Genomic DNA, 15,013 nt, shown 5'->3' on the forward strand with positions numbered 1-15,013 from the left:
GACTTTATAATATCCTGTATGTGGTGTGACTGATGTCACACGGCAGCACAGGTACACGTTCCTCTTTACGTCAGTGTTCAACTTTACGCTCTGGACTGTGAAGTGTTCGCGGTGCACGAGCCTCTGGCATCCAAACTCTGCGCGAATGAGTCAGTTGTTAGAAAAGAAAAGGTCTCTGACGGGCTACTAACATCTATCCACCACTCAGACTGGGCGAGTGTCTGAAATTCAGAAAGCCAGAGATACGAACAAGTTGGCGGACGAGGCCGAGCGCGGTGGCGCTGAGGTTTGCGCAACAAGTGTTGTGCCGAGTTTTGCCTTCCTGTCGAGAATTGCATCCAAATAATGCTTTTAAACGCTATAATAGTCTTTGTGGGCTTCATCAATGGTGATAAATGATTCGAAGTATATATTTTATGAACGTTTATTAGAGTCTTTAATATTTTAATACACTTAGTAGAAGTACTATTCCTTGACATTCAGTAAATATATGTGGTGATAACGATGTTTGATCAATGAGCGCTGCAAAGTGTCTGACAAGGACCTAAAGAGGTGGATGCATGATCCGGCAGATCAAATCTTTTAGGCTACCTGCCGAGATTTGCATCCACCTCGTTTCTCAGCATAAATTACCTTTAGCACCTGCGAGGTGCGCGCAGTTCTCGGCAGGCAGGCGGAATTCGGCACAACACCTGTCACACTGTGGGGAGCGCTGATGGAACAGCAGAGCTGCAAGACCAGCTGCAGGTTACTGGTCAGTTGATGTTACAACAGAGAGACAGGTGTGCATGAGACTACTACTGTTGTAGGGTAACGTTATGTGAATGGAAACATCAAACTAACGCACATTAAACTTAATTCTCCACTTCAAGCAGCCTTTAGATGCTTTAGAAAAACAGAACAGGATGAATAATCACTGAAGCAATTAGCATTATATTACTTTACCTTGTCTAGTCAAGGTGCAACTAATTGCAGCAACTCATACCACACAATTTGTTAGTATTTTTGTAGTATTTTTTCACCCCTTAAGAGTTCGTAGTGCACAAATATTGTATTCATTTCATGGGTGTCATTTACACTGTGGACACTGGGGACAACATGCAATGCAATTTCAAGATAAAAGAAACAAATGTGCATTGTCCAAAAAAGTTTAAGCTAAAAAAAATCTGAATCACTTAATATAAATAAAGACAATTCTACAACAAAGTTATTTTTATTGCCTTAATGGAACCTTAAAAACAAATTTGTTAAAATCTTTAATCAAACACAGCAACTCCTTTTGGTTTTGTATTCCAAATGAATTATTCAAGAAAATTGGAGGATTAGAATTTCTTCTTAGAGTGGACTTTAATGTTGACAAATTACCTATATCATCATTCACAGACAAATACTCTTGTATGTACATAACTTCTCACCCCACACCTCTGTACCCCGCTGTTTTTTGAAGATTTGTATGGGAGAAATATATGGTCCATAGCTGACTTAATGGATACTAATGGACATTTTTTAAATTATGAACAATTTTGCATCAAACATAATTTCAAACCCTTAACATCAGACTTTACTAAATTACATACAGCTCTACCCCAAGAATTTGTCTTTCTAACAAGAAACATTTTGGCATATCATCCAATACAACCACAATTGGCCCCACTATCAATTCAAGGGATCTTTGTTCTGGATGGAAAATGCACTAACCACTTTATTAGAAATTGTTTTACTGAATACCTTTACCCTGAAAGACAAAATAAAAACAACATCCTACAAAAATTTGAAAATATTAAGAACAATGTATCTAACACTCCCTATACCCCCCAAAGTGAAAGAAACACACTTCAAAGTAATGAACAACATTTACCCCTCTAAAGAATTACTGAGACTTCGCGTTGGCATAGATGATGTGTTTTTCTGTAATGTGATACAGACATTTTGGTGTGATATACATAAATGATCCTCATTCCCAACCTCTATCTCCAGAGACAACATAACATTGGGATTGATATTGCAAAGCAAGGGTGATGAGCTCTGTACTAATACAATTGTATTGTCTAGCTAAATTTTTAAATCACAAATGTAGAATTGTGAAGTCATCTCCCAAATTTGTTGTTTTTTATTATTTTAAACTATATATAAAATCCTTAAAAATGCTGAAAGGTCCTAAAGCACAAATACATGACACTAAAACACTTCCCAACTGAGGTAAATAGCTGAACAAAGTAAATCTTGATATTTTCAATAAAGAGAGGGAAAAAAACTTGTATCGAGCATGCGCAGTTAACCTACAGTATGGGCACTAATCTGCCTCCATACACTTACGTCGAACGTGCGCAGTAACGCTCCATAGGAAATAGTTCAGGCACTAATCTGCCTCCATACACTTACGTCGAACGTGCGCAGTAACGCTCCATAGAATATAGTTCAGGCACTAATCTGCCTCCAAACTGTGTATGAGGTGGTGTCCGTGCCCTGGGGCGGGGTCTCGGCAGCCATTGGTGCAGGCCGGTCTGCCCACCTCCGTCAGGCCGACTTTATCTCCTCCTCAGCGCCACACAGAGTCCAGTCCAGCACCTCAGAGGCCGCAGGAACACCACGAACCACCACAGACCCCCATCATGGCGCTGACTAACGACCCAAACTACCGGAAGCTGGAGCAGTGGTACAAAGCCAACGCCGGCACCCTCAACATGCGGGACATGTTCGAGTCCGACCCGGACCGGTTCAGCAAATTCAGGTTTGAAAACAGACCCGAGCCTTTAGGGCAGCGGACACGGTGATGCAGGGGAGGGAGGGCGGAGGTGGGCGTGATGCTGACAGCCAGCCAGCCTGTTGGGCCTCCGGGCGGCTCAGCTGGATGCGTACAGGTGGGTTTCTGACACCGTCGCACGAGGCTGAACGATCCGCGGAACGCGTCTAATTCTCGGCGTGTTTCCCTCCGAACATCCGGGAGCTCCTGCTGTTCTCCTGAGAGAGACAAGGTCATCGGTTCAAGTCCTGACCGGAACCGTCCCCAGCTGTGCTTCCGTAATATTCACACCCGCTCTCACCTGTCGGCTCACACCAGGTGCTGGACCTGGTTATAAGCGAGCCGCTGGGCCTCGGATCGGCCGGGAATCAAACCAGCGGGCTAACGTTAGCAGGCGCGCTAATGTCACAGCATCCATTATCGGACACACTGCAGCCGAGCTGAACGCGTTTCCTCCTTTGAACATTTTAAATGTTTAATAAAGTCACCGACTGACCGGGGACCGTCCGTGCGCGTCACCTGCCGTCCGTGCGCGTCACCTGCCGTCCGTGCGCGTCACCTGCTCGTGTTTAACATGATAAATGTTTGATTAATCGCTGCTAAAGCTAAAAGCTCTTATAATGGCCGACACTGAAGAAGGAAGAGACCTGTAAGTTCTTTAAAACCAGACAAGCGTTCCTCTCCTGTCCTCCGTGTCCGGTCTTTCAGGTGAGCCTGGGTCTCCGCTGCAGCACCGGGACCGTCCCTCCTCCTCCGGGTCGGTGTCTACGTGCGCTGCGGCGCATCTTCCCCGGATCAGCTGCCAGACAGGAACCAATGTGGTGTACAAGTACTACTAAAAGTACTGCAGTATCCATGTAGATACTCTAGTAAACACAAAGATACTGCTGCGATTGTATGTTTTAATTAACTGGCAGATATTCCAGTTTCTGATCAGAACCCTCGTGCTCTCTCCGACCAGTAGGATTACGTCATCAGGTTACTGCGTGTTTATCAGTAGGTGAGCCAATCAGAGCAGAGGACACCGACTTAATCACCAACTGTTAGAGTAATCGGTTGATCATCAGTCGTCGTCTGATGATAAACTGATGTTTTACACTTTGGGACATTTTTGATTCAACGCTTCAGCTGCTCATCATCATCATCAGTGACTCTGCAGATCTGCCGCGACCCGCTCTAACCTGCAGTGAGGCCACGCCGCATGTCTGCTTTGCTCAATAAAGTCCTTTAAAATAATTTATCAACTTTCAAAATAGGTGTTGATGAACAGGATGACTTGCTTTGTGAACCGTGTCCGCTGCCTTGTCTGAAGTTGTCTTCGTGTACTGAATGATTGGATTTGAGCCCTGCAGCCGCCGCCGCTTTAGTTCCAGCGGATTTATAACTGACTGATTTTAGTAATAAAGATAATTTTCTATAAGAGATCAGAGAATTGACCGACTGTCTAACATCTAATTCATATGAAAAGCAGCAGATTTATTAATGACAGAACCTGCTGATTGGTTGATGATTGGTTGGCTGGTTGATGATTGGTTGGCTGGGCCGTAGTGGCTCTGAAGCAGGAAGCTGCACAGTGAGGGTGAATGTTTGTGTGTCGACAGCACGACTCTGCAGACGGACGATGGAGAGATCCTGCTGGACTACTCCAAGAATCTCATCAACCAGGATGTCCTCGCCATGCTGCTCGCCATGGTAACTCTCTCACACACACCTGTAACAACACGCACACTGTGCAGGGGCCGCCAGGTGTGGCCGTGGTAACAGGTGAGCTCAGAGGACGGCTGAGCTGCACTTTAATAAAATACAAAAAATCTGTCAGCAGCATCGTGTTTCTGCTTCAACTGACAGATCAGAGCCAATCAGGAAGCCAAATGTGAGCGTCCACCTATTGTCACCGACACGCCGCCCCGGAGTCTAAAACCAGCAGCGTTTTCAGACTTTGTATAAATCCTTTTGAATCACTTTAATGAACCTCACTAAGATATTTAATGGGTTTTAAACACTCCTCGGAGCGTCTGCAGTTCAGCACGCCGTCTGAGGCGCAGGAGGAATGATGTCGTGTTAAAACTCCAGATGCAGGAAGCAGCAGCAGGTTTTATGTGTCGGCTTTAAGTGTTAATGAGTTAGAACAAGCTTATATTCAAAACAGTGAATTAAAACTCATTTAATATTTATTGATTCACCATCTAGACTCCAAGGAAACATTATTATTATTATTATTATTATTATTAAAAGCGCCTGCAGCCAGAACTGCTGGCGCTTCTTTAAAAGCAGCCAGTTAACTGAAGGTTCAGGATGTTTTTCAGCTGATTCACAGAGCAACAAACTTTTCTCCGGAAAGAAAGAAGAAAACAAACAAAACAGGTGGACAGACCGGCTCAGATTCCTGATTGACCAGGAACCAAATCACTGTATTATTTTCCACTTCCTGTAATGAAGCTGCTGCTCGTTCCTGCTGCGGCGCTCGTGATATGTGGGGAAATCCTCCTTGTTGTTTCTGTAAGGTCGCCCCGCGTTGGGAAATCTGCCGCAACCGTTCTTTTTGTTCCGATTTCTAAAAGCGAGACCGCAGTTTGAGTCACTCTGAGACGCTTGACAAATAGTGTTGCTCAAAGATCCAGTGCAGCAGGAAGCTTTCGACACTTCAGAAACGATAAGTCGTATCTCGGCTCAGAGCCTTTGTCCTGTTGCCGTCTGTGGGAATGTTGTAACGGGGAGAACAAAACTTCCTCCTCAGGCTGCAGCAGAGTTTCTAAAGAATCGAGCTTTTGTCACCTTCACTCTGTTGTAACGATGCGTTCAGGGCCGCCGTGTAAACTCTGCTTTTGTGATGTTTGCAGGCCAAGTCGAGGGGCGTGGAGGAGGCCAGAGAGAAGATGTTCACCGGAGAGAAAATCAACTTCACTGAGGTACGGAGCGCCGCCTAGAGGCTCAAATGCTGCTCAGCGTCACGTCCCAGGATCCTTCACTGTCAGGTCGCCCGACACGCTGATGGTGTCAGAATAAGATTAACACATTTGTAATGAACATTATGTTTGAAACAAAGTGCTGCAGGGAAATATGAAAATTAAAGACGGAGAGACGCTGCTGACACAAACGCACCTGAAGCGTCGTGTCGCTCTGCAGCTGCCGGATGAGGAAACAAGCTGCTGTCGCAACATCAGCTTCAGATCCGTTCTGCTGAAATCCGTTTCACAACCGAGGCGGCGCGACGAGTCGACCTGAGGACGTTTCATCAGGCCGCTGGTGAAACGGGCAGCAGCCTCCTCAGCGACTCAAATCGTCAGCTGATCTTTCTGATTTAGTAGATTATAAAATGTCCTGAGGAATGATCAGAGTCTCGCTTTAGAATCGCTGAAAGTCAGGAGAGAAGCGGCGGGATGGAGGGGGAGGAGCCCTTCGTGTCGCAGTCAGGAGGAACTGTAGCGCCACCATCAGGTCAAACACCTGCAGGACACACGGCGTCCCATCAGCCCCGGCTGTAGCGCACATGACACCTGCTAAACATTCAGCTGGGACGCAGCGCTGCAGCTGTGTGGTCACATGACAACATTATAAATGTGATTCTGTCCACGTGAGAACAGCTGATTTCTGATTGGGTGTTAACGGCGTGTCAAGTTTGACCCGAATATGTGTTTCTGTGTGTGCGTGCAGGGACGCGCCGTGCTCCACGTGGCGCTGCGTAACCGCTCCAACACGCCCATCCTGGTGGACGGCGCAGACGTGATGCCGGACGTCAACCGGGTGCTGGACAAGATGAAGGCCTTCTGTCACGTACGTGTGTGTGTGTGTGTGTGTGTGTTTGGCGTCTGTCGGCGCCGTGTGAGGCGGGAAGGTGCTGACCTTGTTGTGTGCTGCCATTCACAGAGGGTTCGAAGCGGCGAGTGGAAAGGCTTCAGCGGAAAAAGCATCACGGACGTCGTGAACATCGGCATCGGGGGCTCGGACCTGGTGAGTGGCGCCCGGACTCTGAGGCTGTCTGTCCAGAACCGAGCTGATCTGTTAAATTAATCACATTGATCAATAATGAGCTGTTAGTCGCAGCCCTGCGACGTGACGCGTTCAGGGACATTAAGCTCTTTGGTCGTGTTGCGTTCAGGGTCCCCTGATGGTGACTGAGGCCCTGAAGCCGTACTCCGCCGGTGGACCCAACGTTTGGTTCGTCTCCAACATCGACGGGACTCACATGGCCAAAACCCTCGCTCAGCTCAACGCCGAGACCACGCTGTTCGTCATCGCCTCCAAGGTGAGCGCACGCACGCACGCACGCACGCACGCACCAGCCACCTGAAACATGTTCCTGCTGGACTCACTTTGTGTCCCTCTTTCAGACCTTCACCACCCAGGAGACCATCACCAACGCAGAGTCTGCCAGAGACTGGTTCCTCCAGACGGCCAATGATGTGAGTCTCCTTGTTCCCTGACAGCCAATAGGATCAGTAGTCTGATCTGAGAGTGAAGATCTAACATGTGCTGCTGCAGAGCTCACAGCTCCTCTTCCCCTTCGTCTCCACAGAAATCTGCAGTGGCCAAACATTTCGTGGCGCTGTCCACCAACGCCGTAAGTGACTAATTTAAAGTCTTTGATCTAACGGCAGCACAAAGGAAGACGGCGCTGCTGTCTGTTTGTTTTTCATGGTGACACGTGTGTCGTTCTGACAGTAACTCTCCCCCCCCCCCCCCCGCAGGCCAAAGTGAAGGATTTTGGCATCGACACAGCGAACATGTTTGAGTTCTGGGACGTAAGTAAAGTGTGTGTGTGTGTGTGTGTGTGTGTGTGTGTGTAACGTTGACGATGAGCAGAAGGTTTCAGCTGTGACCTGTTCGCTGTCAGGCGGGGCGTTCAAAGCCCGTCAGACACTTCAGTGTTTTCATTGTTGCTAAAGTCAGAATCAGTTTTATTGGCCAGGTCTGTGTTCACATACGAGGAATCTGAGTGTTCATTAGAGAACGACAGCACGCACGCACCCAGCTGGACTCTTTATGTTGACGCTCTGCTCTGATTGGTGTGATGTCATGTCTGCTCCTTCTCAGTGGGTCGGAGGCCGTTACTCCCTGTGGTCCGCCATCGGCCTGTCCATCGCCCTGCACGTAGGTACGTCCTGACCTTTTAACCTTTTCCTGTCTGCTGAGCTCAAACACGCCACGTTCACACTCTGATGGCGGAGGCGCCGTCAAATGTACTGACCCCCGAAGCATTATGGGAACTGTGGTTTTCATTCACTCTTCTGTCTTTCAGGCTTTGAGAACTTCGAGCAGCTTCTTGCGGGAGCTCACTGGATGGTAGGAGATTATTTATGGATAACATTTGATCAGCTGCTGCTTCCAGCGTTTCAGTCCGCAGATAAAACAAACCTCCCGTCCATGTTTCTCTAAACGCAGCAGAAACCCCGCCTCCTTTCTGACTTGGTCCTTTTCTGTCTCTGGTCTGCAGGACAATCATTTCCGCAGCGCCCCTCTGGACCAGAACGTGCCGGTCCTGCTGGCCCTGCTGGGCGTCTGGTACGTCAACTTCTTCCAGGCCGAGACGCACGCCATGCTGCCCTACGACCAGTACATGCACCGCTTCGCCGCCTACTTCCAGCAGGTTGGTGCAGAGAAGTGAAACGTGGTGCCGTGAGTTTGATCCCGCTGCGTTATAGTGGGTTAACTAATCTGTGTGTGTGGTCGCCAGGGCGACATGGAGTCCAACGGGAAGTACATCACCAAAGATGGCACCCGAGTCAACTACCACACCGGACCAATCGTGTGGGGCGAGCCGGGGACCAACGGGCAGCACGCCTTCTACCAGCTCATCCACCAAGGTAGGGCGCCATTTTCCCGCCTGCTGCTGATGTTTAGTTTTCTAGAATAACTTTTGTCTCGACTCAGAAACTTTACTGACGTGTCGTTTCCTCCTCAGGAACTCGTATGATTCCCGCTGACTTCCTCATTCCCGCTCAGTCTCAGCATCCAATCAGAGACAACCTTCACCACAAGGTACCGCGTCACCTTTAGTCATTTTACCTTTTTTGAAAGATGCAGGTGATTCAGGACCAGCTGCTCGCCGCAGCAGCTGAACCTGGATCACGTTCCGACATCAGCTGGATTCAGGGCGCCACTTCCTCTTAAAGCATGAAGGCCCGCCGCTTTCTGACCACAAACGCTCTGCTGTGATGCGTTCACTGATCTTCATCGTTACCTCGTTTAGACAGGAAGTGACGCGTTTTATTTCAGCGTGATGACAGACTCATTTCCTGTCATCACATGACTCCTTTTGTAAAACGGACGCCCACTCAGGCGTCTCAGTTTAACGCCCCGGGTTCTCTTTGGCGCCGTGTTTGTACCTGCTGGGCTCCGCAGTGTCTGGTTAGACTTTCAAAGTAAAAGCAGGTGTGAAGCGTTGCAGTTGGGTTATGGCTTGTACGTCCGCTAATCTACCTAACTTAGGCAAACGCCGGCATCTGACTTCTCTCTCTGACGCTCTGCAGATCCTGGTGGCAAACTTCCTGGCTCAGACGGAAGCTCTGATGAAGGGAAAGACTTCAGACGAAGCTCGTGCAGAGCTGCAGGCCGCCGGCATGAAGGGGGACGCTCTGGAGAAGCTGCTGCCCCACAAAGTGAGTCCGTCTGTCTGACACGTTCGCACCTCTGACCTCTGTTCAGCGTCTGAGCTCTTCTCTCTGTCCGCCCGAAGGTCTTCGAAGGAAACAAGCCGAGCAACTCCATCGTCTTCAAGAAGCTGAGCCCGTTCGTACTGGGAGCTCTGGTTGGTGAGTACCGAGAGTTCTGTTCCTCAGAAGGTCTGTGGGGCTCCTCTCAGCCACCAGGCGGCGCTGCTGCATCTGCCCCATCCAGGTTTCCTGCTGTGAGGTGTGACTGATCATGTGACTTCTCCTCCTGTGTTTCAGCCATGTATGAGCACAAGATCTTCGTGCAGGGCGTCATGTGGGACATCAACAGCTACGACCAGTGGGGGTGAGTTCACTGTCCGCTTCGCTCAGACACTCTGAGGTGACGCAGGCGTTCACTAACCACGTTACTGCTTCCTGCCCACAGCGTCGAGCTCGGGAAGCAGCTGGCGAAGAAGATCGAGCCGGAGCTGAAGGACGACTCGGAGGTCACTTCCCACGACTCGTCCACCAACGGCCTCATCAGCTTCCTGAAGAAGAACTTCGCCTGAGTCCCCCCACCCCCACCCCCCCTCCATGTAATCCCGCCCCCCTCATTGGCTGATATTGTGTGTTGGTGTGTCCCCCTGAGAACGAGCACTTTATGATCGTAGACGTGTCGAACAGGAAATGTTCCTGTAGTGTTACCAGAATAAAAGTCCTGCGTGTCACTGAAGCTGCTGCCGTCTGTTTCTTCTTCAGGGACGATGGAGCGAAGCTGCACGCTGACTTCCTGTTGGTTCGTTCTGACAGTCGGAGCAGCTTTGCTCACACAGGAAGTCTGTTCGGTGTTTAACCACGAACAGCAGGTAGAAAGCATCAGAAGGAAACGAAATGTGAAAAGAAAACAGAGTAATTCGAGACATGATTCTAATTCTTTGTCCATGAAATAAAGTTTTATCATCAGAATCAAAGAGCTTTATTATCAGCAGTATTACACACTTTTATTTTAGATGAGACTGAAACATTCTGTGGCTTAATGGTTTATTTAGAATTGCGTGTAAAACGGGGAACATCTGACACGAAATGCTAATTGAAACTAATCAAAATAAATAACCGATAATAAATTTAAATATTAGTCAAATTTTAATGAATGGAAAAAAGAAGGAAAAACTGTATTTAATCCTCAGATCACGTGTTGTTGCTGCTCAGTCCGATTAAAGATGGAGACGAACATTAAAAGATGAACAAATGACATCAATAAATTTAAATACAATAAACAGATGCAAGTTCTAAAAGGAAAAACACAACAATAGGGCAGATTTTTATTATGTTACATGGAGAAAAAAATGTATATTTATGTAAATATGAAATTGACTAAATATAAAACGATAAATATCTGAAACGTGGCAGTGATGTGCAAAAAAGAAATCTTGGATCAGAGTCAAACGGATGTGTTGGAGAAGCTGCAGGTGGATTTAAGTGCTTAATGATGAAACGTCTCTGGGTTTGGGATTTGACTCATTAACATGTTTCACTGACCAAAGGACGAATAGTTAAACGTTCTCTGCCCCGTGTGCATGCTGGGAAATGAACTTGCAGAGTAAAGCTGGGATTTTAGCTCCCGGAGAAAATCTATAATGCATCAGCTCCACGTTATTGATCAGAACAGAAACACATGAAGTGAAAGTAGAATAAAAAAACAAGAGCAACATAAAGAGCAGCGTTAATCAGGTGTCACAGAGATTTGTTAAGTTTGATTTGTTTTATTTCTAACAACATAGTTAAAGAGATTTCTTTAAAAAGCTTCTCAGGTTTTACCGAACGAACCTAAAAACCTGACAGGACAGTTCGACATCAGCTGTTTCTGTGCCTTTATCTTAAAGTCTGGAGCAGACGCTTTATGTGCTCACGGATGGATCTTAATATGTCGAAGAATCAGACAGAGCTGTTGTCCCGGGTTACGGCCAGTTAAAGATGAACAGGTGATGGTGATGACACAGTGGATAAGACACATACCTTTGGTGTTCAATTCCCCACTGTGTAACCGCCAATCATCATCCACCAATGTTGCTCCAGAGGCGTGCGACCTTTGACCTCTGGCGTACAACATATGTACGTCGCTAAATGAATAAAAGTAAATCTTGGGGATGTGCATGTGTTCACGTGTCCTCCTCAGTCTCTTCTTCACCACACCTGAACCAAAAGACGTATTTATTTGAATCTTTTAACAGCCTCCCTGTCTTTGATTCGTTGTAGACTCGGTAGATGTAGGACGTTGCTGCTGTAAGTCCATGTTTATGAATAAAGGTTGATTTAAACAGACTGACCGAAGCCCTCTGATTTAAAAAAACGATGTCAACGTTGTTATTTTGCAGTTTGAAGATGTTTCAGTCCGCTCGGTGTGACCGCCTGCAGTTACACCGCTCCGCCTGCAGAGGGCGCCGCGATCGCTGCTGCTGATCGCTGCCGGAACAGAGGAGAAGAAGAAGAAATCTCCCGCCCCATCCGCCTTGCTTTTTAAACGGAGGCGGGAGGCTTCGCTTGTTCACTCGGTCCGTTCAGCTGGTGTTTAAACGACTTTTACCTTCACAGGTTTCTACCAACATGGTGAGGACTAAAGCCGACAGCGTCCCCGGGACCTACAGGAAAGGTACCGTAACACACCGCGGACATTTGTTCTCTTTCCGCGGAGAGCAGCGAACGGGCGCGCGGAATGAGCTGTTTTTATCATGGAGTCTTGCGGGCGCTCGTTAACACTTAGCCAAACAAAGCGGACAGCGAGACAGAAGTGTTTTACCGGGAGACCTCTGAGACACACATGAAGTATAATTATTTACTAACCGAGGCATTAACGTGTTCGGGTTGTATTTGGTGAAATCCCGGACCAGTCCTCCAACAACGGCCTCCCGCCAACACGTAGGCTGGTTCGCTGGTTCCTGATCAGCCGGAGAGTTTATTTAAAGGCGATTTAAAGTTGTGTTAACATCGAAAGTCGTATTTCGATGTTAGTATTCTGATCCGCGGACGAGACGACATTTTACTTTGTTTTCTCTAAGGTAGTGTCGTGTCTGCAAACTGGCGCCAGTTTTGAGCGCCGCAGTGCGGCATTGTGCGGACGTCGCACCAAACCCCTTTTAAAAAGTTACGTAATTTAAAGTGTTCCTGCTTTTCCTTTACTTAACGTGTGTGACACGATATAAAATACAGTATTTTATTAACCTGCGGGCTCTTCTGGTTAATTCGGCTTACATTTGACCCGCCGTTCAGAACTCTAATAAATAAAAACAGGATAAACTTGAATCAGGAATTATTGCCTGGAAAGGAGCAATTTTAATATCAAGTTATTGCGACAGTTAATCCTCGCAGGCTCTGGTGCACGAGCTTTCATAAAGCTCAGTAACTCACTGTTTGCTTTTTGTTCTGTCCCAGCTGTGCTCTGTTGATCCTTCCCTGGTGCAGAACCCAGCTCCTGATGTTTCTGGGTTCTGCCATTAGATCCTCAGTGTTTCTGATTATGTTTACAGCTGTTGCAGCTGCTGCACCCCGGAAGTCTCTGGGTTCCAGTTCGGCCAATTCCTCCTCGTCCTGCAGCAGCCAAGCGTCCACACCTGGTGAGTCACACCTGACACCACAGCGGGTACCTGCACAGGGTGCATCACGTGATGGCGTTCATACTGAGGTTGTGGCTTTTTTGTTAAATTTTTTTTTAATTCACAGCAAAGGGCAAGTACGCTGGCGGGAACCCGGTGTGTCCCCGTCCCACGCCGACCTGGCAGAAGGGCATCGGAGACTTCTTCGGTGGTCCGCCAAGGAAGCCTGAGAAGGAGAACCAGAGGCCTCTGGAAGTGGAGGACGACGAAGAGGCAGGCGGCAGCGGGATGTCCAAGGCCAGCAGAAAGTACGTTAGCCGGCCGCAACAGGCCGCGTTATGCATTTACTGATTTGGCAGACATTATGTGAAAGAGTCCTTACCGGTAGATGAACCGCAGCTCCTCCGGCTTTAGGTGAGATGTTACAGTAGTTTGGACCACCACGTGTCTAACTGCTGTTTAAATAACCAGCTGATGTCTCCGACACCAGGGTTCAATCCCCCACTGTGACACATCCACCAATGTGTCCCTGAGCAAGACACTTGACTCCTAGTTGCTCCAGAAGCGTGTGACCTCTGACACACAGCAATTGTAAGTCGCTTCGCCTAAAAGCGTCAGCTGAATGAATGTAAATGATTTAAATCTTATGCACGAGGAAAATCCAGTAAAATCTTTTTTTCCTCAGCAAGATAAAGATTTCAGTAAAAACATCAGGTGCTGATTCGTTTGTGATTCAAATGACTTAAGTCTCTTTAAATTTATTGAACTCTTATTATGGATAACTAACTATCATTTAATGTTATTGCCCAGCTCTAAACTGGTTTAAAGCTCATGAATTCCCTTTTAAAGGCTCGACGCCACCCGCCTGTCTGAGAGGGCGTTGACCTTCACGCGTCTCCCTCTGCAGGTGGATAATCATGAGGTCAGGGTTCTGAACTATCATTGCAGCTCATCAGGTCAAAGTGCCCCCCCCCCCCCCGACTCTGATGGGAATCTGTTGCACATATGAACGAGTCCTTTAACTGGCCTGGAGTGAAAAGGAAAATCTAGTTTAGGACAGAACTTGTTGCTGACGTGTTTTATTGTCTGTATAAAATCATGAGACGGCCGCTGCAGAGACAAGTTCTTTCACAGAGGAGGAGAAGAGGAATCCACATTGTGTTTTCTGAGCCGTTTGTCTCCGTCTGCAGGTCCAGACCGCTGCCTGCTGAGGACGAGGACGACGACTGAGGACGAGGAGGAAGCTGTCTGACTGTTGGTCCTGTTTGCTGCGTTTTTTAAATTGTACATCTGTATATAAATCTGCTGAATTCAATTTGTATAGTTCAATAAACTGTTTATTTTGGGGTTTTTTTATATATTCTGACATTTTTTAAAGTCTGTTTTTACTGTAATGATCCAGTGACATTAATAAAATGACAATGATCCAGTGATTTAAACAGTCACTGGGTACTTGCAGTACTTTGAGTACATTTTCCTGGTAACACTCGCATTCTTTTACTGAAGTCACATTTCCAAAGTAGGAAATTTACTTGTAATAGTGCGTTTTTATTTTTACAGTGGTACTAGTACTTTTACTGCACTGCATTTGGACGAAACACGGATTCAATCTTTGTCGCTTTTCTTGCAAGTGTTCGCACACAGCACGCCATCACTACGGCGGTATGAAGCCAAAATAAACATTTAGCTGCGATTTAATTGAGATAAACGGATCAAACTGATGCTGAAATAATATGATGCAGATTTGTTAAACTTATAAAGTCTTGCGGTGTCAGGTCAGTCTCTTAAAATGGTGGTTTTCTGAATGGAGTCTGGCTCCAACAGAACTTGTTCCCATTGAAGCTTGAAGCTCAGAGTACTTCAGAAACAGACTGAGGTTCAAACGCTCATTGCATTATTTTTCTACTGCAATCAGAAATCTGCTTTCAGTCACTTTATAGATTAACAATATAAAATATAATCGGCTGATCAATGAGATTAAGATCAATTCATAAAGTGATCAACATGAGCTGCAGCAGTAAAGTGATGAACACATGAATAAGTTATATTTATTATAATGGTAAAAGAATAAAAGTACTAAAATACTT

The 15,013-nt window shown here is 46.9% G+C and overlaps 2 protein-coding genes across 3 annotated transcripts; both read left to right on the forward strand.

Moving 5' to 3' along the window:
* Positions 1 to 700: 700 nt before the first annotated feature.
* gpia (glucose-6-phosphate isomerase a) lies at positions 701 to 10,069 on the forward strand. Of its 2 annotated transcripts, XM_038705140.1 has the most exons (19): positions 701 to 754; positions 2,544 to 2,731; positions 4,345 to 4,435; positions 5,584 to 5,652; positions 6,398 to 6,517; positions 6,611 to 6,694; positions 6,843 to 6,989; positions 7,075 to 7,146; positions 7,260 to 7,304; positions 7,432 to 7,485; positions 7,778 to 7,838; positions 7,983 to 8,026; positions 8,178 to 8,330; positions 8,418 to 8,547; positions 8,646 to 8,722; positions 9,214 to 9,342; positions 9,420 to 9,495; positions 9,634 to 9,700; positions 9,782 to 10,069. In XM_038705140.1, the coding sequence occupies exons 1-19, from the start codon at positions 716 to 718 to the stop codon at positions 9,903 to 9,905; spliced, it is 1,770 nt and encodes a 589-aa protein (XP_038561068.1). In that variant the 5' UTR covers positions 701 to 715; the 3' UTR covers positions 9,906 to 10,069. The 2 variants fall into 2 exon arrangements, with proteins under 2 accessions (XP_038561068.1, XP_038561067.1); XM_038705139.1 differs by lacking the exon at positions 701 to 754 and having other exon boundaries at positions 2,433 to 2,731.
* Positions 10,070 to 11,829: 1,760 nt separating this feature from the next.
* Positions 11,830 to 14,398, forward strand: pclaf (PCNA clamp associated factor). The gene is made up of 4 exons (XM_038705144.1): positions 11,830 to 11,986; positions 12,861 to 12,947; positions 13,054 to 13,234; positions 14,117 to 14,398. Exons 1-4 carry the CDS (start codon positions 11,941 to 11,943, stop codon positions 14,154 to 14,156), a joined length of 354 nt encoding a protein of 117 aa, XP_038561072.1. The 5' UTR covers positions 11,830 to 11,940; the 3' UTR covers positions 14,157 to 14,398.
* Positions 14,399 to 15,013: the final 615 nt, after the last annotated feature.

This window comes from Micropterus salmoides, unplaced genomic scaffold (assembly GCF_014851395.1).
Source record: "Micropterus salmoides isolate LMB-PRFRI ecotype aquatic unplaced genomic scaffold, ASM1485139v1 Ms_hic_scaffold_8, whole genome shotgun sequence".
NCBI lineage: Eukaryota > Metazoa > Chordata > Actinopteri > Centrarchiformes > Centrarchidae > Micropterus > Micropterus salmoides.

Bases quoted from the DNA above. Each gene is read 5' to 3' on its own strand.
- gpia (XM_038705139.1), top strand. From the start codon at position 2,448: ATGAGGTGGTGTCCGTGCCCTGGGGCGGGGTCTCGGCAGCCATTGGTG. The intron at 8,027-8,177 runs GTAGGAGATTAT...TCTGGTCTGCAG, and splicing joins TTGCGGGAGCTCACTGGATG to GACAATCATTTCCGCAGCGC. The intron at 9,496-9,633 runs GTGAGTACCGAG...CCTGTGTTTCAG, and splicing joins CGTACTGGGAGCTCTGGTTG to CCATGTATGAGCACAAGATC.
- pclaf (XM_038705144.1), top strand. From the start codon at position 11,941: ATGGTGAGGACTAAAGCCGACAGCGTCCCCGGGACCTACAGGAAAG. The intron at 11,987-12,860 runs GTACCGTAACAC...TTATGTTTACAG, and splicing joins CCCCGGGACCTACAGGAAAG to CTGTTGCAGCTGCTGCACCC. The intron at 13,235-14,116 runs GTACGTTAGCCG...CTCCGTCTGCAG, and splicing joins ATGTCCAAGGCCAGCAGAAA to GTCCAGACCGCTGCCTGCTG.